Source organism: Diabrotica undecimpunctata, chromosome 3, assembly GCF_040954645.1.
Source record: "Diabrotica undecimpunctata isolate CICGRU chromosome 3, icDiaUnde3, whole genome shotgun sequence".
NCBI classification, from domain to species: domain Eukaryota; kingdom Metazoa; phylum Arthropoda; class Insecta; order Coleoptera; family Chrysomelidae; genus Diabrotica; species Diabrotica undecimpunctata.
Genome location: NC_092805.1, coordinates 175,626,068 through 175,652,462, shown reverse-complemented (window position 1 = coordinate 175,652,462; position 26,395 = coordinate 175,626,068). Strand labels below are relative to the sequence as shown.

At 31.3% G+C, this 26,395-nt stretch overlaps 1 protein-coding gene across 4 annotated transcripts in view; it reads left to right on the top strand.

Annotated features, from left to right (window-relative positions):
- LOC140437865 (calcium/calmodulin-dependent protein kinase kinase 1) overlaps nucleotides 1-26,395 on the top strand; it is a 189,363-nt gene that overhangs the window by 112,250 nt on the left and 50,718 nt on the right. Inside the window, exon 1 of one of the 4 annotated variants that reach the window (XM_072527655.1) lies at nucleotides 25,893-26,099. The exons of the other annotated variants lie outside the window; for them this stretch is intronic. Coding sequence (XP_072383756.1) covers nucleotides 26,080-26,099 — 20 coding nt within the window. The 5' untranslated portion in view covers nucleotides 25,893-26,079. Of the gene's footprint in view, nucleotides 1-25,892; nucleotides 26,100-26,395 lie in introns of those variants that run through there. 4 annotated transcript variants of the gene reach the window in all.

The window sequence follows — 26,395 nt, the reverse complement described above, 5'->3', positions numbered from 1 at the left end:
ATAGCTGGATAACGCCATGCGATGGCAATGTTATAGAGACCCTTAAAAATGTCTTTGTCTTATCTGAAATATTGCAGCTTGTGATCAATACAAAGGGTTAACAAGACAATACAAAATTAATTTTCAAATAGCCTGAAAAGTATCTGTGAAAAACAATATCACCTGTTACACATCAAATGCTGATAATCCGAAATATTTAAGTAAAATATGTTGTTTATTGCTGTTAATTTTGCGTACTATTTATTGTACTATAAAAATTAAATCTGCTTTGCTTTGTAATTATTATATCAACCACGTAGCGTTTCACGATACTTTTTTAATGGATTTTTCAATAGCTATTACCTGCTGTTACACGCTACATAAAACGTCTTGAAGCACACATTAGGTTGTCATCGTAAAACACGCAAATCCTGGCCTTGTTAGAAGGTATAACCCAGCTCAATTTAATATTAAAATTGACTTTTTAAGCAAGCTGTAATGGGCATCTAAGATTAAATCATAATCTAACAACAAAATTTTTATAGAACGTAACAATCAAGTCAAATAATAGATATAGGTAATATATAATGATAAAGCAATATAAAGCTATGTAAAGGTGAAAAACGCAAGTGAATATAACAATAAATTCAGAGGAAAATACACACACAATTTTTGAAGTAAAATAAAATAGTCCAAAGAACACAAATTTCCAGCAGACAAGGCACAGAACAGGAGTAAGACAAAGGGAGTCGATATTGGAATGGTTATATTTGTTATTGTATATCTATATTTTTCATCCACTGGCCTATTTCCATTTTATCGATTTACTATATTTGTCGGTCATTTTAAAATGATGAATTTGAAAACGAGTCAGTCAGATATATCAGCTATTTGCCTCTGCGACAGGATTTTATCCCTTCGATCACATAAATGTCTCATAATTTTATATTTTTTACCTAGTCTCTTCTAAAATGATAGTCCCATGAGTGTTAGCGCCGTTGTAAAAGCCGAATTATATGTATATATTTTATCTTTGTTATTGTTTTAAAATTGGTGATAATAATAATTAAAAAATAAATACAAGCCTACACGAGCCAGTGGTGGAAATTGGCGGAAGTGGTAAGAGATGATTAAAAAAATTGAACTAAATTATTAATGATTTAAAAACCACGCCGAAAACCTATAGGTTTATTTACTATAGGTATATTATAGGAGAAGCTCAAATTTTTAAATACCTGGCTCATAAGATGTTCTTATAAAAACATATTTCCCTGGACTAAAAGGCATAGAACCTAAAAACTATATTTAATGTATACCTTATATTTTTTTTATTTAGAAATATTGAACAAAAATGGATGCAAATAATAAGTGCAAGACAGTAATAGAAATATAAAAGATAAATACAAAGAATGGTTTGACGGTAAATGTAAAATAGAACTAGATGAACGAAAGACTCAAAATGATGTAAGAAAAAATACCAGAGATAGAGAAAAAATACAACAAAGAGAACGAGCCAGAAGAATTATAATATAAAAGAAAAGAAAATACAATAGATATGCATGAAAGAAAGATTTAAAAATAGAGAAATTAGAAACTCATATCGAGCGATGAAAAATGAGAAAAAGGGTTACCAAAGAAGACATGTACACTACAAAAGCAAAAATAGAAGAAATTTAGTAAGTAACGTGAAAATACTGAACAGATGGAAAAGATGCTTTGAGGAGTTTCTACCCTACTTAAACCCGCAACAGAATATGAAGAAGAACTTAAGCAAAATACCGATCAAGAACGAACACAGGGAAGACTGCCTAATAAAAAAAATAAAAGAAATAATAGAAAAACTAAAGAAAATCAAGAGTCCAGAAAAGAAGGAAGTATTAGCTAAAATTTTCGAATCTGGAGGACCAGTACTATTTAAGCATTTGGAATAGTTGCTAAAAGAAATATAAAAACAGGAACGCATACCGAAATAATGGTCCGAAGCCGTATTGTGTCCAGTTCAATGTCCAGTATTCTTTTTGAAATTGTCGTCAGAGAAGCCGGAATTAACAGAAGAGGACTGAAGTTCTTCAGTCAAATTCAAATTTAGTCATTTTTCCCGCCAATAATGCCACCGTCATCCTAAACATTTCTATCGTTAAACTCTCAAATCTCATTAATACTCAAGACTACAGACCAATTCCTAATAATTCAACAAACTATCTGGAGAAAACAACAAAAGCCATTTTCAATAAAATCTCTCTTCCTGTTGATATAAAACAATCTTTAATTCTTCTTGAAAAGTCTTCCAGAACACTTCGAATATATGACCTACAGAAAATTCACAAACCCATTATTCCTCTACGTCCCATTGTCATACAACTGCCCTACGCAACGAACTTCTTAAACAATACCCTATCTCACCGTCAGATATTCTAGTAAGTTTCAATATCGTTTCACTCTTTACGAACATTCCTATAGATGAAACTCTAAACATCATCATCATAATTTTCATCTTCCAAAATCAATTCTACAGTCAAACAAATGGTGCTCCAATGGGCTCTCCACTATCTCCAGTAATTGCCAATATCTTTCCATCATTCCAAATAAACAACACAGAGTTTATGAAATTCCTTAAGACTTCCCCCGACCCATATAGGCCAAACAAATCATAGAATCCAAAATAGGATTTATAAACATTCCATTTCTGTTCGCAATTCCCATTCAATTTCAGCTCTAGGTCAACACCATCTTTATGCAGGTCGCAAAATTGATTTTGCAAACTCCAGAACCATAGAATTCTTCATAATAAAAGAGATGATGGCATACGGTTACCTTCGACATGGAGACCTCTCATACACAAAATATTGTCCGCTCCATCCGCCAATCAAAATTCTACTGTCAGAAATGTTCGCGCCAACTTCCACGCTCACACCCATGCCAATTCCCACGCTCACCCCCATGCCAACCTCCATCCAAACCACGTCACCATCGACGGTATAAATAAACCGTCTTCTGTTCCCAGTAACAGTAATACATTAGTTAGTGATCAAACTAGTAGTGTCTGGGGGTTCGGGAGACTGAGACCTCGGAAGCCTTGCAGAAGACATCGAAGAGGATGTCGAAAGCTCGGTGCAATGATAAAATCGACGCGGTTTACCCGGAAGACTGTTGAGTTTAATATTAATTCTTGTAATAGTATTAATCTTAGCTCTAGGTTGTAATATATATATATATATATATATATATATATATATATATATGATTGAAATGAAATGAAATGCAATCTTTTACTTTCATTTAAACGTCTTTCTCTACGTAAAGAGCGAAAAAGATCAATCAATCAAAAAGATCAATTTTTCAAAGGTGAATCGTAGATGCATGTCGAAGTAAAAGGATACTTCTATCGTCGTTAAAAGCCCCTGGTAAGAGGCTTTGAATTTGTGGTTCACCTAATTTGCTATCAGAGAGAGGTCTCTGGACTTCTTGTTACTTCGTATAGATGTCGCTGCTAGCGTACCTGGCTGTTATTTTGAATAATATGATTGAAATGAAATGCTTTTACTTATATGTGTATATATATATATATATATATATATATATATATATATATATTGAATTTTTACCATTATTTAAAATGCCTTTATTAGATTAGGTAGAAAATAAAATTATGTTTATATTATTAGTCTGAACACCCATAGGAACGTTACATCTATGCGTTTTAGGTTAAAGCTTCCTATTTTTAACCAAGAATTTTCCAATTAAATTATTTACATTTACTAATGAAATACTTTGTATGTACCATCCATCAATTGTGCTTTACCTAAAAAATAAATAATCTACTCTGTTGTTTACACGAAGTAACTTTCTATTTTTATTTTGTTTACGTCACGTTTTCTTCTGTCAACAAAAATTGGTTGGTAGTGATATATACAAACCGATTTATGTAAAATCGAAGTGCTAAAATGTTGTAGTACATAAATATCTTGTTTTACGACCAAAGAAACTGGATGTAGACTTTTGACTTTTATGGGCTTTAAAAATAAAACCGAAACATTTTTATGACAACGTATAAAATGGGGATAACAAGCTACAGCAGTAAAGTTATTTAAATATGGGTTAAGGCACTTTAACCAAATTGAAGAACTTATTTTTATTTCAAAAAGTGATACAAGGAATGAAAAGATTCTCCAGAACGTGAGTGTGTGTTTAAAAGAGAAGATGGAATCCAGCAATCTTTTTGCCACAAATATTTTAAATATTAGTGGAGTAATATTAAATATTTACATATGGTATAATTGTGTGATGGAACTGTTATCACATGAATAGATAGAGTTTCGACGTTCTCCGATTTTATATAAATATGGTTTGGACAAACTTTAGCTAAATTGTTACTCCTTTTCTTCTCAATTTTACATATTTGAGATCTATCAAATTCTCTATTTTTCATATAAGATTGATGTTTATTTATTCTTACATTTAATGACCTTTATGTTTTACCTAAATAAAAATGATCGCATGCACAACGTATTTTATAAATATAATTTTTTGTTCTTTCTTGGTCATTGTTAGTTTTAGTTTTAGATAAAATAGATATTAATGGTTGTTTTGAATTTTGCTGAAATGTTGAATTTATTTTCTTTAGTTTTAACTTTTTTTGATAAGCCTTTTATGTATGGTATTGTTATTTTCCAATTGACAAAAGAAATTCATTTTTTAATAAAACATATGTTAACAAATGTTTTTCTCCTCCAAGAATGAATTTTCGTTAAAACAAGTAATTTTGGATTTATGATATATAATTGATTGTCTTTTTAATATTGATGTTTTGATTTGTTTTGTAATTAAGATGTGTGTTGGTTTTCTATACACCTGAGTCTCATATCCAGTTTCCTTCCTTGAGATTAAAGCATCCAGGAAAGGTAGTGTAATATTATATTTCTTTTCGTGGTAAATGTTATTGTCTCTTCTTTATCCTTTATATCATTTAGGAATGTGTCCAACAACTCTGATTTATGAAGCCCTATTGAGAATACATCATCTACATATCTCCATTATAAAGTGGGTTTTAAATTTTGTTTAGAAATAATATTTGTTTTAAAATATTGCATAAATATATATTGGCTAATAATAGAGATAAACTAGAGCCCATTGCTAGACCAAAATTGTGTTTATAGAATTTAGTATTTAGTTGAAAATAGGTATTATCAGTACATAATGTCAATAACTCCATTATAGCTAATACATTTTTTAATCTTGTTCTAGTTGCCAATTTATCATCATTATCTAATTTTATTTTGATTATTTTTAACGTCTTATCTAATGGCAAATAGATATAAATATTTTTGTAGAACACATTGTCGGTTACTTGACTGCTGTTCATATCGGACCTGTATATTCCATTTCTAAGATACCCAATCTATAGTTTTTGTTTTTTAATTTATAAATTTGAAATAATTTTTTGAGATTTCTCCAAAAAAATGTAGTCAAATAGAGATTATTTGGTGATGACCTCTCAATCACAGTCCTTTCTGTTCGTATGCCTTCAAAAACTTCATATTATATTTCCTGTGTTTCTTATCTTATTCTTATCTTATCTATTCTTATCTTATAATATGGATATAGTTTGTTGTCTTTCTTGTCGTCGACACTTCTGTTGGTTTATCTCGTCCATCCTTTCTGAGAATTGTCCCACGATGTAGCTGACCTATTGCCACTTCAGTTTAGTCACTCTTTCAAGAAGGTTTGTTACGCGTATTTTTCTTCAAATTTCTTCATTTTTCACTCGATTTCTTAAAATATTCCCATCGCAGCTCTTTCCACTGCTCATGATGTATGAAATATTTGTATAGGCAATAAACACTCTTAAACATTATCTATTTTAATTTTACGAGGATTTTCGATAGTTAGGTATGAAGCCCAGTTTGTCAGAAGAAGCCCCAATGCCTTGCTCTTTTATGAAATCCAGAATTCTGCATTTTGAACAAAAGGTTATTTGCTTATAAAGCAAATATTTAGATAGGTTATTTGCTTCTATATTATCTGCCATGTTGAGCCCTGTTGTAACTCTATTCTTCCACACTAACCTTCAATATACGAATCTTGCATTTCTAGAACTTAAAGCTTATTTATAATTTTCCAGTTTCAATCAAATAAAAGTTTTCCAAAGTCTAACATCATTACGGGAAACAAACAAAAACTGTTTAGTTTTCAATGAAAATACGGGAAAATTCCCAGAATGACGTCCAATTTATTCCTGTTTTCTTTTCTCGAACGAAATGTACCAAATTTATTTGCTTCTTTGTCGAGAAAATCAAAAATATTCGACGCTATTTTTCTATCAATTTGATTTTCTCCAATACAGTTTATTCAAATGTAAAATCTACGGCGGGTTTTAAGAAAAGTGTTTTAAATTTGTTGAAAGATGAACATAAATTTTAAAATTGGGTTACTGAAAATTGACAGAGATTGAAAAATAGAGTTTATATCGCTCTCAATTTGAGACTGAATATTGTTCAAACTTGTTTTTCCGTGACATCTTTCTGTGTGATATCTTTTAGAAAATCATATGCTAACAAAAAATATCTGTTTTTTAAAATTAAAATAATAACCATATTATTTTTAATATTATAATAATGACGAAATATTCTAAATTAAAATATACAACAACGTAGAAAGTGGATATACATAGTTTGAAAATAAACTTTGCCATATAACGCAGCTGTTTGCTATCAAGATCTTTATAAAGAAATCTGTTTTTTGTTCACGCTATTACAACTTTTCTATATGGTTTCCATCGCATGGAAGTAGAACTAAACTGAAGGTATTTTTATTTTCTATTTTCTTTTGTTAAAATATCCCAGGGTTGGTTTGAGATCATCTTAAAATTTGATATAAAGAATATTAAAATTTAAAGGTATAGTATATAACGAGGAAAGCTACAACTTCTATCTACATAAGAAATTCAAATACCGAGAATGTTAAAATTGTAACAGATTTTATCTGAAAAGGTGTAGGTGAGAATTCAAATGAAGTAGTAAGAGAGAAAGATAAGAAAATACAAATAAGAAAACAATACTTGTAAACGAAGCTTAGCTACCACATTCGCTATCATCGCTTTATTGACATCTCTCTAAATAATGATATTATTGATTCCATTCTTTTGGAATTCAAATGTTCAATTCCTTTTCTTTCCAATTAATACCAGCATATATTTGAAATCTATACGAATCTATGTAGCGGTGAATGACGATGAAGTGTTAAGAAGACGATAAAACTTCGAACTTTATAGAATATACCAAAAATCAGATATCGTAAAATAGATTAAGATAGGACGTCTAAGGTGGGTACGACATGTTATGTGGATGGGGCAAATTGACTTAGCTATAAAAACGCTTCTTTAGTTGGTCAAAGAAGAAGACGAAGATAGGGATGACTGAAGAGAAATTCTTGAGGAGGTTAGGACTCATACAGGGTTGTAAAGCCAGAATGATAATGGTGATATCTAAACAAAGTGCAGGCTGTTTAATTTTATTTGTTTAAACGGTTTACAAAAGAAACATAGATTATTTATAGTTGGTTGTAACGCATCAAATATTTCTTGTAAATATACACATTTCCTATAGACATAGCCAATATTTTAGCTAATAATTTTGAAATATTCTCAAGCAATAATGTTCTTTCTCCAGATTTATTGACTAAAAAGTCATAGAATGTCAAGTCAAGATGAATTAGAATACTCTCTCAATATTACGAAAAACTCTTCTTTCTGTCCTGATAATATTCCTGCAATATTTTTTCAAAAACTTCCTTCATCTCCAAAGAAACACATGTCGGGCAACTACAATAATACATGAAGATGGCAAGTTCCCAAAAATCTGGAGTCGATCTATTGTCATCCCTATTTATAAACAAAATCAACTAAAATCTCTGTCATATTTATATACAGCTGTTTTTCTAACGTGTAAGTGTAAAGTCCTCGAGAAAATCATACCTAATAGATTAATGTAGTTTTTAGAAAATAAAAAATTACTTGTCTCGGATCATATAAGCGATAGAAAAACACATGTTTCGTGGATTTTGTATTGCTTTAAAAATAAAACTAAAAACATAACCGTGAAAATAGCAATAATATACTGAGATTTCGTACGGGTCTCTGGAGAAGGTTGCGTATTTGTGAAAACTAATCAAGTCCATATGCCACAGAAAGGTGGCAGTTTTGATCACAATTACATAGAATTACATGGATAAGGACTAGACAATACCAAAGTTAGAGGTGGAGGAGGTAAAGTTAGATGTGTCTGGGAATACGTACTTTGATTTTAGAATATTATCCTACTGTAGTTCCTACTTTATTTTTCTTTGTGTTAAAAACGGATTACGGTTAAATCGTTAAACACTAGATAATCTTATTAGTTTACAGTCTCAAAGGCTCATGAAGCAATGGCATGTGGACAAAAATGTATCGCAGTATTTTTGGACATAACTACGCGACATGGTATTATTCAAAGACTAAGCCGATGGGGAATAAAAGATAATATAGGATAATTTATAAAAAATTTCCTATCTCATTGAACTTTTAATGTATGAGTTAACGGTACTTTATCTAATACAAACATTCAAAAAAACGGAATTCCCTTAGGATCTAATTTAAGCGTCTCACTATTTCTTATTGCAAAAAATAATATTACCTTCACTTGTGACTTATCAGTAAAAGCTATACTGTGCTGATAATTTAATCATTTTTCTTAAGACAAATTCTAATGGTCTTCAATTATCAATCACAAAATCAATCAATCAAAGAAGTTATATCACTCAAGAATTAAAGCTGTTAAAATATGTTGTGAAAATTAAATGTTTAGGCATGACATTTGACAACAGATTATCCTGGAATCACCACATTTATGATCTAAAAAGTACTCGTCAATCGGCATTTAACATTATAAAAACTGATATACACAACACGTGGGGGGAGATAGTAAAACTCTGACTCATATGTTTAAGTCATTGATCATGTCCAAACTACTTGATCAAATACAAAATAGTGCTCTGCGAACCATACTAGCTGCCTTTTATACAAGTCCTATTAAAAGTTTACAATGTGAAGCTGGAGAAGTCCCCTGGAATTTCAAAGAAGGCATCAATACAGGCAAATCCTACAAATATTGTTATCCACTACGTAAATTCAGACCATCTTAGGAATACTTTTACAACACATGCTAGGCTTGACATTTTTTTTCATAAAAGGTTCTGGTTTTCCATACTTTTAACTGTTCAGTAATATCTACTGTGTACAATTAAAGATCAGACACACCCTGGTAGGGAGTATCAGAAAGACATCAAAATATATACTCTTACATTTTCTATAAGGTTTTCTTTTGATATCTTTCTGATCTCCCTTCTTCCGTGATTATATCGAGTGTTTATAGACGTTAATACTAATTCTCAAGCATAATAGACTTTCAATATTTTCTTCGTTATAGCATTAAGTTGGTGCACGCATATTTATTATTGTTGTTTGGAACTGTATGGTTAATATCCTGTCAGAGAATAGCACTACGTTTGTTACATTTTTGTCCATGTCCTTCTGGTGGAAGATAAACAAAAAATTAGGAAGGCAATCTGACTACTATTTAGGGCAATTTAGCAATTCAATAAATTTAATATCGAAGAACCACTTACGGATGAGGAATCAAAGAAGACAATATATATATATATATATATATATATATATATATATATATATATATATATATATATATACACCAGCTCAAACAGGCCCTAGAGACCCAAAGCTTCTATGCTTTTCTTCTATTTCTTGTGCTAGGTTTCTCCAATTTTGTACTTCTAACAGTCCCAAGTCTTCTTTTACCGATTTCGTCCATTTTGGTCGTCTTCTGTTCCTTTTTGTGCCAGCTGTAGTATTTATTAATGCCTAAGGGACTCTTCTTTTCTACATTCTAGCTACATGTCGAGCCATCGTAGTCTTTGAACTTTCTCAATATTTGAAATTTTTTGTTGTTTATGTATTTGCATTATTTCATTATTTGTTCTTCTTTTCCCGATATGCCCATCTTTTATACCTCCGTATATTCTTCTGAGTATCTTTCGCTCCCATCTATATAGCTTCAGTTCTATGGTTTTGCTTAAGATCCAGGTTTCGCTAATACAAAGTACCGTTGGTTGGATAACCATTGTCTATATTCTTCTTTTTGCTCGTCTGGATATTTTCTTTGATCTCAGCTTCTTATCTACAGTTCCAGTATTTTTACTTTCACTTTTTTTTTAGATTTCTCGAGTCTCTTCATTTGTATTATTTGTTAACGTTACTCCAAATAATTGAACTGTCCAACTATCATCATCATCATCAGTGGCATTACAGCTCGTTATGAGCCAAAGCCTTCTTCAGAACAATCTTCCATTCGCCCCTGTCTCTGGCAACTCTTCTCCATGCTTTAATTCCGATGGATTTTAGATCATCCTCTATGTTATCTTGATACCTAAGTTTTGGTCTTCCTCTGGCTCGTCTTCTCACTGGTCCTCTTCGGTGGAAAATTTTTCTGATCATTGCATCTTCATTTCGCCTAATTACATGTCCTATCCATCGAAGGCGTGCTAATTTAATACATTTTACAACGTCAGGTTCCCCAAAACTTCTGTATAACTCAAAGTTGTAGCGCCTACGCCACAAACCCTGTTCTTGGACTCCTCCATATATTTTCCTTAGAATTTTTCTCTCGAAACGAATTTGGTCGTTTCTCGAACGACCAAATTCTTGGTCGTTCTGTGTAAGTGACCACGTTTCTGACCCGTATGTTAACACTGGCCTTATTAGTGTTTTATATATGGTAACTTCAATTTTTCTGGGTAGTTTTGGGGCCATCTGTTTCCTCAAGCCATAATAGCACTGATTGGCAAGCACTATTCTTCTTTTAATTTCTTCGCTGACATTGTTGTCTTTGGTCCGCAGCGAGCCCAGGTATCGAGCCCAACTATCTGTCCAACTATCTCAGAAGTATATTTCTTGTCTGGGGTAGATACTTTCCCAAGCTGTCCTAAATGTTCATTATTTCCTTTATATACTTTGTTTTTTCTTGAGTTACTTCCAGCCCATACTTGCTGGATGTTCTCTCCGCTGCGCTTTAATTTTTGTTCTCTAAAATTTAATTTTCTTATCAACCTAACGTTAGGACAACTGATATGGGAAGGGGCTCGTATTTATAGCTTAAAAGTATTTAACTAGGACTTGAACTTAAGACGTTGTCTCTTCTTCTTCTTTCAGTACCCTTTCCAATTATCAAACGATGACTATCATATTTAATTTAACACTTATCAACATTTTAGTCTTGATCTCTATATGTCTTTAACAATAATCAACTTAAATATGTAATAATAAGGGGTGTTTGCTAACGTGTAGCTTCCAAACTATAAGCGAGACACAAAATAAACGAGAGTTGGTACTCAAACAAAAACTAAATGTGGTGTCCACCTTCTGTGGTGTCTAAACTATTAATATTAACTGGCTGCATTCTATGCGGAGTTTGTGGAATAACTACTCAGTAGGAATATTACGGGAAAAACTATTTGACTATCAGAGGCGTAGCACAATTCACTTTATCACAATTATTTCTAACACATTTATGTGTTTTAAAGAGGTGTGTCTATAGCCGTGCATACAAAACTCAAAAACAATATCAAGAGTTGGGAAGAGATAGACGAGCAGATCATTATGATGGATCTTGAGAAACATGGGGAGACGATAGTTATAATAGGAGTATATGCTCCTAGTGACGATTCTGATACAAAAGTTAAGGATGAATTCTATGACAAATTGCTTGACGTGTTGACCCATGTAAACCGATCCAAAGAAATATGCCTATTAGGAGATTTCAATGCTCGGGTGGGCAAAAAATTACAAGACAATGTGGTAGGAAGATATGGTGAAGACAAAATAAACAACAACGGAGAGCGACTCATTGATCTTTGTGAAACATTACAGCTTAAAATAATGAATGGATTTTATCAGCACAAAGATATACATAAATTTACCTGGGAACAACCAAAGAAAAAGATAAAATCTATAATCGACTATCTCATCCAACCAGAAAACAAAAGGCTCCAAACAAATGACGTAAGGGTGTATCGTGGTGCCGAATGCGGATCTGACCACTATATGGTGGTCGCAAAAATAACCATACACTACAGGAAAGTAAACAAGAACAAAATTGAACAGGAGAAGGTAGCAGCTTCCACAAAGATAAGATATAATATTGATAGCCTCAAACAAGAATCAGTACAATTCCTCTACAAACTTAGACTAGCCTCAAAACTAACTCACTTAACTCGAAGAGAAACAGCCGAAAAAGAATATCAAGATATAAAAAATTGCATTCATCAGGCGGCCAAAGAGGCATTGGGGTACGAAGAAGCTGACAAAGGAAAAAATCCTGAGTGGTGGAACGAAGAAGTAGGAAAATTAATTAAAGACAAAAAAAAAGCTTATCAAACATGGCTATCCACGAAAGACTCAGAAGACCGCAGAATTTACAGCAGACTCAACAGGGAAGCAAAGAAGGAAGTCACTAAAAGAAAAAACGAAATGTGGGAAGAGAAATGCGAAGAGATGGACCGATGCTTAGGAGGAACCAAAGTGACACAAGCTTGGAAATTCATAAAAAGTATTAGAAAAGAAAGAAAAGATGAGGGAAATATAAACCTGATTCAAAATAAAAAGTGGGAAAAATATTACGAAACGCTATTAACAGAAAGTAGGCACGAATTTATGGAAAGACCTGACCATATCTCAATGACAGAAAACTTAGAGGTGCATAAGATAAACAAAGAAGAACTGAAAAAAGAATTGAAACAAATGAAAAATGGAAAAACACCCGGGCCTGGAGACATTCCCATCGAGTTGGTGAAACATGGACCGGATGCTCTTTTGGAGAGCTTAGTGAATATTTTTAATAAATGCTTAATTGAAGGCCAAACGATTCCAGACGATTGGAATTTGGCCCACATTAGCCCCATTTATAAAAAGGGAGACAGAAAAGAATGCGGAAATTATAGAGGCATTAGCGTAACTAGCTCGCTGGGAAGGTTATATGGTCGTATATTGAAAAGAAGAATAGAAGAGGAGTATAAAGAAATTGAAGAACAAAGCGGCTTCAGAGCAGGAAGATCGTGCGTGGACAACACATTTACCCTTCAACAAGTAATTGAAAAACGAACAGCTCGAAACCTCCCTACGCATCTGGTATTTATAGATCTGGAGAAGGCTTATGATACAGTTCCTTTAAAACTCTTATTTAGTGTCTTGACGAAAACGGACCTTAGTAAAACATATCTAAAAGCAATACTGAACATCTATAAATGTCCTCAAAGCACTGTAAAAACAGGAAATACTTTCTCAAGGGTATTTACAGTAACGAAAGGCTTGAGACAAGGATGTTGTCTTTCCCCCACCCTATTCAAAATATATATCCAAGAAGCACTGCACCAGTGGAGACAAAAATGTACGGGAATGGGGTTGAAGCTTAACAACCATTATCTGACAACGCTGTTCTTTGCAGATGATCAAGTACTAATTGCAAGCTGTGAAGAAGATGCAGATTATATGCTTAGAAAGCTCAAAGATGAATACGAAAAATGGGGGATGAGTATGAATATGTCTAAAACAGAATATATGCGAATAGGCAGTGAAGACGAAGACCCGGATTTGGAAATTAGACAAATGAAAAGGTGCTACGAATACAAATATTTGGGAAGTATTATCTGCAGTAAAGGAACAACGGAACGAGATATAGACTATAGAGTGCAACAAGGCAGGAAGAGTGTTCAAATTCTGAATTCGATACTTTGGTCCAACAAAGCTACTATGAAAACTAAAATGACTATCTACAAAGTAATTGTAGAGCCCATTCTTACATATGGAGCAGAATGTTGGCAAATGACAGTAAAAGGAAAGAAAAAAGTTGACACGGTTGAAATGGACTACCTAAGAAGAGCTTGCCGTATATCAAGAGTAGAACGTATACCTAATTCTGAAATTAGAAGAAAAACAGATAGAGTACATACAACTTCTGAAAGAATAGAAACTAGACAGTTAATATGGTATGGACACGTACAGAGGATGGACGACAATAGATGGCCAAAAAGAGCTATGGAATACAATCCAAGTAATAGAAGGAAACGAGGAAGACCAGCCAAGTCTTGGATACAAGGTGTTATGGAAACCATGAAAGACAGAGCCATTGATGAAGACACCTGGAGAGATAAAAAAGGATGGCGATCGAAATGCGGGAAGCGGCAGAAGCTGTAGGATCCCCGCTTATATATATATATATATATATATATATATATATATATATAAGTTATTTTCTTCGGTCTAGTATTCTTTATAAAGAATATATATATATATATATATATATATATATATATATATATATATATATATATATATATATATATATATCTAGCCGCTACCTTTCGTTAATAGTGTTATCAATGGTTCAATGGAGTTTGAAAATCCATAGTTAGCCATACATAAACGAACTCGTGCATTTTTTTAAATATTAACCATTCACTTTTTCCTTTAATAAAAAAATACTTTAATATCGCTAAATACAGTCCTGATATTTCTGGGAAGATGACTGTCACCATTCAAAGGATAACACGCGTCTGCAACACGTCTTGAAAATATATATCTTGTATATTAAAAGGGTGTAGGAGTAGTTGATATGATAAGTGAAGAGTCGAATAAATTTTTGCGTATGTTAGCACTAGAATGCAAAGAAGTGTATACGTGGGAAACTGGCATCCCTCTCAGCAAATATTAATAAGTATGTGCTTTTCACTTGACTTGAATGTTGACGTTTTTCATTCCAAAAATAAACCGAAAATTTCGTATTAAAATTTAGTTTGTTGCTCTTAACTAGCAAAGGTTATGATAAAGTTTTTTCTAATTTAAATGTAGTATATACAAAGAAAATATAAAATAAAATACAAACAAATAAAATATAAAAACATACGATTATTTTTATAACCATAGTTCCGAAACAAAAAGAGGAAATAATTACTTGTGTACATTTTCGCTTGTATTAAATAACTTATATAGTACATTTCCGGCGAATAAAAATAAATCCAATGCAGAAAATTTAGCGAATACCGGGAAAATTTAATCTACGCAGCTACTCTATGCACCGAGGCCAAAAGTTGCTCTAACAAATATCGTTGCATATATATTTAACAAATTATTATATGGCTTTGAAACGTTTCCGCATTTTCACTCAAGCTGAAAATTTAAAAATGCAAAAGCAACAACTATCAATTACAACAGCGAGCGATGGGGCTTTAATTAGTTGACATGATGTTTTATAGAACTGCTACAAAACGATAGAAATAAAAGAAAATATGAAAATAAATGTATCCCAATTATATTTTAATTTACAAACTATTTTATTTAAATAAATAACATAAGCTGGACCTGGACATTAGAAGCTTTGACCAGCTTCATAATGCAAATTTCTTTAGGTATTCCATTGATTGGTAGTCTACACTGATAATAGTTGCACATTTATAAAACAATAAAAGCATAATTTGACAATTAATTTAAACAAGAAACGAAACTAACGAAATTCAAACAGAAAATTAAATAACAAGCTAAAGTCATATACAATTAACAGAAATTATGTCTGTACACAGAACAACTATAAATGATAATGACGTTATTCATCTATTATTTTTTTGTGAACTATAAACAGAGAAGGGGGACCCTTAGCCAGATCATCGGTTATCTAAATTGACCTCTTCAATGTTTCTTCAAACTAGTTTAACTAACTAATTTTCAATCTTTATCTTATATATTGGATGTTTCCGAGTTTCCGAGATACTGACTGTTGAATATTTAAATATGGATTTTAATCAGACGATCAGTAGGAAGACCACGAAAACGATGGAACGACAACTTACTGGAGGTACATTGAAAAACAGACATAGTCATGTCTATATAAAAAGAAGAAGAAGAAGACTAAACTATTTTTAACTGATAAAACGTCATAGCAACATCACGTTTCCTACTGACAAAACTCCTTCCTGCCTGTGATTTCTCAACGACAAATGACAACGTGTCTGGTAATTCTTTTGTTATTAGTTTGACAAACGTCATTGAGGCGTAATCAATCGTAATCAATTTTGGACAGATATAATGAATCCAGACGAAAAATCAAGATTTGGATGCCAGTCAGAAGAAATAAAAACATTGGTTTCAGAAAATGTCCCATTGAACACGCAGGTCCAGAAGCTCTATTTGGACCCAATTTATGGAGTTCCTACTGCTAAGAAATTTTAAATAGAGTAGTAAAGACGACAAGAGACAGTTCCCCAATAGGAAGACGATCAGTGGTAAGACTACGAAAACGATGGTAAGACTACGAAAACGATGGAACGACAAGTTACTGGAGGCACATTGAAAAACAGACAGAGTCATGTCTATATAAAAAAAAGAAGAAGAAGAGAAATTTTACGCTTCAAAGATGTACTACCATAAGGGAACTAGCAAAAATTCTTGAGGATTATGTCTTTGACATGAAAAAAGGCAAGGGCGAAGACTATAAAGAGTCGTCTGTAAAGTCAATGTGGAATACTACAGCAAAAATGGTACAAAAAAAATATTTTACGGAGAACGGCATAAAAATCGACCCTTTCACAGATATATCTTTCAAACGTGCAAGATTGGCCAGAGATACCAAGCGAAGGTAGCTTCAAATTGAACAAAACATCATTTTTTCGAAAACAAATCAAGGCGGTTCGAAAAGTTTGGCAAGCAGCAAATGGCAAAATTTATGTACAGTTAGATTATTTTTAAAATTAATGGAAAAAGGGAACCAAAGATTTTATCAGACAGACTCATTTTTACCATTCACCCCAACTGAAAGGATGGATCTTGGTTCAAAAACTGTTCATTTGGAATCAACACCGTATCTAAGTGGACAAAAATAGCTGACAAAAATTGGAATACACATAAAAAAACATAAAATAACAAACCATTCTCATCGATCTTCAGCTGTGTCAGCCTTGTTTAAACAAAGTGTTTCTGAACAGGAGTTAATTAAATTAACGGGTCACTCAAATGCAAGCTCTCCAAAACCATATCTGCAGCTGGATTCCAGTTACCACCACAAGTTGATCGAAAATTTCATAACAACAAATGAAGCTGGATCTTCGAGTTCCCAAATGCTACAGGTCAATAATACACAAAAATATGCTTTGGTAGAAAAGAATGGGCAAACTACTATAGCTTATAATAATTGTACGAGTACATTTAATATTGTTAACAAATAAATAAAGATTATGTTTTGTTGATATGGTGCATAAATTGTTTCGTGAAATAGTTATTTCATTTCAATAGTTATAAAAAATTATTTACCAGAAAAATTTTCTTCTGGTTTTAATCAAGTTTGTTGCCTTTTGGAAATTTTCGCCTTTCGAAACGAAATTTAAAAAAAAATCACTCGACTGACGTCTCGTGATTTAACTGTCAAAATTTAATTCGCGAAAATTGCCAGGCAACAAACTTTCATACCAGTTGAAAATATTGTCGGCAAAATTTTCTGTCTTATATTATATAAGTACAAAAAAAGTATTATTAGTGGGATTCTGAAAATCTTCATGCTAAAATAAAAACCCATTTTTAGCACTTTAACGTTAGCATTTGGTGTGATGTAAAATTTGACTACTTAATAGATCCTTTTGAACTGATAACCAATTTAAATGGACCTCTGTATTTAGATTTGCTTCAAGAACATTTACACGAATTGCTAGAGGGTATACCTCTCGTCTTAAAACAAAACATGTGATTTTTGCACGACGGAACAGCACCAAATTATTCTTTAGAAATTCGTCTTTGTTTTTTTAATTTGTATTTTTAATTTATGAAGACATTAGTTTACAAAGAAATAATTAATTCTATTATATCTATTATATCAATTTTAAATTTAGAAAATAGAAGAAGCCGTGAATGTGATTAACAATAATAGACAAGGATTATTTGATTTTATGAAATCTTTGCGAAACCGGCTTATAAAGTGTATTGAAGTAAATCGTGAACATATTGAGCATTTACTTTAAACCTTTTTTTTTACTTTTATTTGTTATTGTTACACATTTAGAGAATACAATTTTTTATTGTAAAGTTTTGGACTTTTTAGAAGCAAATAACTTGATACCTATAACCCATCGAATTACATGAATCAAACAAGAGTAATTTTTTTGTAGAATCTAACGCTTTTTCATATTTTTCTATTATTTTACCTACAGTTCACCTATCTAAGCCCTCCATTAGTAATGCTAAATTAGAGTCTAAATTTGCTATCCTCATGCCAAAAAAAACGTAAAATTGTCAATTTTTAAGTAGAAATTGTAAAAACAGCCCAGTCCTAACATATGCTTCAGAGACATGGACTCTAACAAAAAGTAATGAAAATATGTTAGGATGTTTCGAAAGAAAAGTACTAAGGCGAATCTATAGAGCAGTGAATGACAATGGAGTGTGGAGAAGACGATACAACTTCTAACTTTATAGAATATACCAGGAACCAGATATCGTAAAACATATTAAGATAAGACGTCTGAGGTGAATAGGGCATGTAATTCGGTTGGAAAAAAATGACCCTGCTAGAAAAACGTTCCTTGATAGACAAGAAGAGGAAGACCCACACCAAAGTTCCTTGATAACATCGATGAAGACATGAGAATACGTGCTTGGTGGCGGAAGGCGATGAATAAAGACAACTGAAGAAAAATTCTTGAGGAGACTAGGACCCACGCAGGGTTGTAAAGCCAGAATGATGATGATGATTGTAAAAACATACAAAATTATTGGGAAAATTTAAATCCATATTTGCACTTTAAACACCCGGTATCTTGGAAACTAGCAATATTTTTATAATGCATGTTGGGCCGAATCATCATATTTTAAGTCTTAGAATCTAGAATTCAGAGATTGGACATTCTTAATGAATCACGTGTTATTATCAATTATATCAATTATATTAACAATGATGTGTTAATATTTTATGTTTTAAATTTTTGGAACTTAATTTCTCCTATCAGCGGTCCAAGCTAGATCAGATTTATCTAGATGCTATTGTTTTCACTCCACTGTCAAAAGAACTAATTCTTCTTATTACATAACCATTAATTCATTTAGTTTTGATGATTCTGTAACTTCTGTATAATTTAGCCGATTACAAAAATTATATTCACAACTTGAACTAAGTAGTAGTTTTCAATTCATTTTTTAAAATTGTGTTTCTTTCTCTAACAGAATTACGTTTTTTTTTAATTTCGCTTATTAGAGGCAGTAGTTTACATTTTTATTTTACATGATAGAAATAAAAATATTCTAATTTTCTTTTAAATAATAAGACCCTCCCTCAACTTCGTTATTTTGCTCACTAAAAATGATAGAAAGCATTTTACCATTGTAATTTGTTTTTTGTCTCTGGCATAATTTTTTTTTGTCTTTTAGAAATTCATGAATTTTCCTTTACATTATTCATCTACCGTTTGTCTATGTATACGTAATTTTCTCTATATAAATGCCTCACTTTTTTTCTCCCTCTCGGGTTTTGTGCTTCGCTCGTTACATGAAAAATTAAACGGAATATCGTCGTTTAATCAGAATCTCTAGAGATTCATATGAATCTTGATGAAATTTATTATATTCCGCAATGAGGGGAATTTAAGCCATAATTCTTATTACAACATGCTACTTCGTTGAAGGTATCATGTAGCTTATAGGTCCTCTAGGATAGGCGTTATTCCACAGAGACCTATTTACAATAATAATTAAAGCACATTTAAGCTAAGTCTAAATTATTTTATTTAATGTATGCAATACCTTAAAGTACTTTATAGTTAGTATAAAAGTTAGAAGAGTTATATTATATGTATTAATAATTTTTAAATGACTATCTACATGCATATTAATAATTCAAGAACTTCAGTCAATTTAAAATTGAAATCGATTTAAAAAAAAATGAAAAAGTTGTAATCCTTACGGAAATTTTGTCGATAAAGCTCATTAATTTCATGAATATACCTCAAACATACCATAATTTCTATCTAGCGTACATGGTTGATGAATTTCAAATACTCTTAATATTGATGCTGAAAATACATGTGAGGATGGGAAAGGTTTCTCGTTATATCCCTATCTTTATACAGAAAATTAAAAGGGAACACACGATATCTTTAACATGCATAAAAAAATCAAATACTTACAAGAAAAGACAGTTTTGTAGGTTAATAGATGAGAACAACAAACTTATTGTAGACAAAGACGATTGTAACGAATATTCTCAAGTTAAAGTTGATTTCATGTAATCGAATGAACTATCTTACAATAAAATCGTCCCAGCAACGCAACTTAGCACTATTAACAATATCATTTTAAAGTCGTCTACTTAAAAATGTATGTCTAAAATGTCAATATGAATGATTCAGATAAAATTAAATTATTAGAAGAAATTTTTATTTAAGTAACAAAAAACCAAAATTTGTTTAATTTATTAACAATTGTGCAATTGTGTCAAAAAGTGCTTTTTCTTTTGGCTCTTGTTGTTCTTAATATATTTGCTTAAGTTATTGCTTGTTCTGAAAGCTGGCGTTATTTTTTTCTTTTTTATGTGTTTGGCTATTTTTAATGATATCTTGCCTGTACTGGGCAGAAAGTACTGGGTTCTTTCTCTGTCTAAATATTCTGTTATAATCCAAGTTCCAATTTTAATTGCACTTGTTTTGATTCTATACTCCATTCTATTCTATGCCATAGACATATGGAAAATGTTTATAATCTCAAGTCGATAGAAACTTTATTAATTTGTCAGTAAGCATGTCATGTCAGCCTTCACTGCTAAATAATAAATATGGCAATTTTATTTCTGCATCTTTTTTCTACTTACGTGGTATTTCTGCTCCAAAATTTATTTATATATTTAAATCCCCATTGGAGTAAGTGAGACGAATGGTTAAAGAAATATAATTATTAACAACTGTAATAGTAAACGTCATTTCTGGGCCATGTGTTCCGTAATAATACGTACAGTCTACTATAGCTTATAATGAAAGATAAGATTTAAGGTAGAAAAGGTTTGAGTAGAAAGAAAAAAGCCTGACTGAGAAACTTTCCTGACTACGAGAATGTTTCCAAATACCAGAGGCTGCAAACATAATACATGTGGCACAAAACAGAGGAACTTATCGTTTGAGGGTCGCCAATGTTCTTTAGAATACCGCACGTAAAGAAGAAGATACAGGTAGTATAAGTACGACGGGTGTACTTCCATAACTACATAGGTTTCTTCATATTGTTCTGTCTGGAGCTATACTCATAATAATCTGATGATTTGTTTGGACTTATTTTCCTATCCCTACCATAAAGCTGACACTCGGCGTTTATTATTACCAAGTTGAACATGGTAAGTTTTAGACCTTTTACTTTAATAACTTGTCTCTGTTAAAACGAAGAAATATAAGACTTTGAAACCTCGTTCTATATACATGACAGAGTAAAAAATGTTCAAACCTTAGAATCTTAAATACTATACGTAAACCTTAAACAAAAAGAAGATATAACGCTTCACGTTTGCAAACAAATGTTACTGAATATTTTAAAATACTTTTAAAATATTTATTTTATATTCGTATTTTCAGTGGAAGATTGACATACCTAGTAAATGTAGAATGTAAAAAAAACTGCACACGTTTAATGTTTTACACACGTGATAAATGTGTTACTGCATTTGAAATTGACCGTAAAATAAATGGCATACACGAGTTATGCGTGTTTTACGTTTTAATTGTTAAAACAAATGCTTTTCATTCAGGTATACAATTGTTTGAAAATGCAAAAGTAATTATGTTTTATTATGTTGAAATTGTATATTCGGGGAAAGCTGAATAAAAAACAAAAAAATTTAAACAACAGAACCAGTGATTTTCCAAATTTATTTATCCATCTACTCATATTTATTGCGTCCTATTCGAATAGTTTTTATCAGTGCTATTATTATCTATCTTGTTTTATCGTGTACCTATATATTCCCGTGACCGCATATGCTTATTCCTTCTACCATCATGTTGTGGAATATTTATGGTCTACAAACTTCTATATATACCCTGTAAAGTATCTTCATTCATCTTAACGTGTTTAAATTTTTTGGGTAATCAGACTTTACCACTCTTTTTGTCTTTATTCCGATCCCGATGCGTAGTCAACATCCTTAATTAGATTTTTCGATCAGTTCCATGAAATATCCTTTAACATATTCACGCTTAACCTGTCCATTTTCCTTTTATTATTCTTATTTCATTTATCGATATGGGTATTGTCATTGTTCTCCGCCACGCGCATTCATTGTTTTTTATTTGACTATTATTCCTGGATACTACTTGATAAATCTCAATGAGCTTCTCAGGTTCCTAGTTTGCTAAAATCTCAGAAATCTCTGCATTCGTAGGATCATTTTTCCATTGTGCTGTTTGTATTTCATCTTTCGGGAATTTTTCTTGAAAATCAAATTAGATAAGTGGCTAACGAATATACTTTTAAGTTCACACTTTTATATCAAGTCATTCTGTTTAAGTAACTGGTCCAATGAAGAAAATTTCGTATTTTCACCTTTTATGAAGATATTTTTTCATAGCAGAACCTTTTTTTAGAATCCAAGTTTATTAAAAAGTTGTCAAACATGTCAGTTACAAAGGTAAATGTAGCCAAAAAAATTTTATGAATAAACAAACTAGCAAAAAAATTTTTGAGCAAAAAATGAAAACATTTTTTTTTTTGAGTTCATACACGCTTACCAACGAGTTGCCCAGAGTTAACCACCGCTGTAAAACAAAAGAGATGTATGTTCAACAAACATGCCATTACATATTTTAGCAAAAAATTTAGCTGTGTTGGGTCTGCTTATAATAAAATTTATTCCGTGTATCAATATTTCGTCTACTAACTTTGTTAAATTTTCTTGATGGCAAAGCCTCTCTGTATATGCGTCTAAATAGCGTTAGGTGCTTTGGACTGAATGCGTAATTTTAGTCCCCGATAACAAGCTACCATCGTGCTCATCTGTACATATACCAACACATTTTTTTCATGATCAGTCATCAAACTGTCCACAACCTCTAACATGTCTTTCCTAGTTATTTCTTCTTCAATATTTTGACAAAATAATAAATGTTCAAACTATAAACTATTTTTCTAACATATCTAATATAACAAACAATATTGTCTCATCTAGCTGAATAGCAAAATCTTTTGCATCTAGCAAAAGTATTGTACACAATATCCCAATCAAAACAATGAGTAATATTTGCTGAGCATATTGTAAGGTCTATTGCAGATTTATTATTTCTACTAGGCCTACGTAGCAAAGTTTCTTTGCCGTTATTTAAAAGTATGAGATTACAGTCCTTAATAGCTTCTAACAGATTTTTTCCCATAGTGTCTACAGTACTACAATTCAAAACATAATTGTTGCTAATAAAATCACCACCAATTATAAAAGGCTTCTCCAGACTGAAAAACTTTTTTCATTCATTTACCGTAATTTTGAGATTTAGTTTTACATAAATAGAATAAATGTTAATCTTTTTACCGGATTTAATTTTAATTGATATGCTATTACACGTTACGTCATTGATTGGATGAAAAGTAGGACTATAAAAATTATTTTTTTCAAATGTATGGCCACTCCACCATATCCCATCATCCCTATCATTCATAAAGATATTATATCCCGTAAAGTTAATAAAGTTTCTTTTGTTTAACCATATTTTTGATATTATTCCTATATCTATTTTATTGTCATACAAATTTTTTTCTAAATAACCCTTATTTGTTTTAATTAACCGCGCATTACACTGAAGAAAGGATACGTTAGCCATAACGGTTTAATAATAATTGTGAAATATTGTTTTTCAGTAATTCCAACGTTTTTTCATCTAAATTGTGATTAATCTGATTTAAAGTTGTTAAAATAAAGTTTACTATAATTTCTCCCATATTACTTTGATTATCATTTTGTATCTGTATAAACTAGAGTTGTAAAAAATTATAACAAGGCTGTCTTTGTTTTTTTGGTGTTTGCAAGATTTTTCTGTGTGCTTGCATTATTTCTTTGTCTATATAGAATCAATACTACTTTATAGATTGTATATTTATTGGAAGTACTTTCCTGTTCTTTACTTACTGTTAAATAATCTTATATACTAAAATATTTTCTATATTTATTATTAGCTTCGTTTTTCTCTTTCCTTACAATTTGCCCCCTTCTTAGTAGGGCTATGTTTTCCTTTGCACAATACACTAAGTAAATTGTTCGAATTGGATCAATTTGATTTATTATGTTCTTCACAGCATTTTTCACACCTATCTTTTCTCCTACATTGAGCACGCATATGACCAAATCTCAAACACTTTAAACATTGTATGATTCTGCCTGTGTAATTTTCAACCTAGTATATCATTTTTTACGTGGATAGTAGATCCATTTTCTTATACCACTTTCCGCATTATTCTTTTTACATGTAAGACTTCAAACCTGATTCCAAACCTAGGTTGAATTAATAATAACAAATTATCCTCTTCTATCTCTTTATCTACAGATTTTATAACACATTTCCTTTGAGTAAAAAACGTTGGAATATATGAATATATGCCTCGTACTGTTTGCTTTTTAAATTTTCAGATTCAATTAATTTATTAGCACTAGCAAAATTATTAAGTTCTACCTTAATTTTATTCCTACCAACCACCTTAATTTGTGTGATATTATTTTCAATTTCAGGTACTGAACGTAAAATTAATCGGGCCGTGCCTATCCTGTGTAATTTGCCAATATTACTGTTTCTATTTTCTATATGTACTATATTATGGTGCATTATCTCCTAATTTATATCTATTATTTAATCTTAAATTTATAACTTTATTTAAATTTGGATTACCTGATTTAACTATTTTATTAAATTGGGTCAAAGTTGAATCGTTATTAAAATCAAATTGGTTACCTACCTCGTTAGTGCTAGTTGTTTGACTTTTTTCGTTTATTACCTTATCATTTACCCTATTATTGCTATTTTTTAAATTCTTTAAATTCCATCGTCTTCTATTTATATAAAATTTTCCTCTATCTGGAGGCTTCGGTGGAATTTCTTTCATGTCGATTGTTTAGAGATTTCACTTCCTACATACGAAATATACACTTTCTTACAGACCACACTACAAATGTTACCGTAAAAGTGAAGAAAAACCCTTTAAAATTGATATTTTGATATTTTTTTGGGAGAGTTTCAAAATATCCGCCTTTTGATTTGACGTTTATTTGGCAGTTGTGTGAAAAATTGAAGACATTAATATATTATTTTTCTCGTATATATATTGTTTCTACTAGAATCCTACTTAATTGTTAGCTGTTTTTCTACTTAATTGTTTTAAACATAAACTTTAATATTAATATGTATAGAACTAAACTATTGTGTTGTTAATATTATGATATCGACCTCATTAATATAATTGTGTTTATATATTTTTTTATTGCATTATCAATTTAAACTGACGGATCTAATTAAGTAACATCATTAACTATTTTAAACTTTTTGGAGAATAAATAATCGTTGTATTGTATTCGTATTGTTAGTTATTGTTCGGCCCATTACAGCATTCTGCAATGCCTATAAATACCGAACAATAACGTTACATCACACGATTAAATAGCGTAGGAGAGACGCTCCACATTAACGTCCTAGATAATCGTTTTTTGTCGTAAACACCAAATTTATTATTAATATTATTACGAAATTAGAAAGATTATGGGCCAATAACGTCACCAGAAGCAATTAATTTCTAGTGAAGAGATAATAGTCATTAAGACGTTGAAAACAATATTCCAGTGTGTTTGTTGAACTGATAAACTGTGAGAACGTGTGCCAGTGGTTTGGTTTTAGTTACGGAGTGAATATATGCGAGTCAACTTTTGGAAGTACATAAATACGCACGTATCAGGCAGTTAGTGCAAAATTTGTGTATAATTTGCTAAAAACTTTAAAATATTGTTAAACATGGTTTTGGAAGTAGGGAGGTTAGTACAAATATTGTTAGTTTTGATTGTTTCTGTGAATCAAAAAATTCTCGTAACTTTAATGTCATGAAATTTATCAATACCTTTAAGTATAAGCATATATCTTACCTAGTACTTAATGCTCTCCACCTTGCATCTCCGTCGTATATCTGTACTTCTATTTCTGTCCCATAGTATCTCACTGTCGATTTTTTTAAGAATTTTCATCTCTGCTGTTTCTAATATTCTTTTTGTTCTCCCCTATCAGGTCGTGTTTCTGCCGTTTATCTCATTACTGGTCTGATGTCTATTTTGTA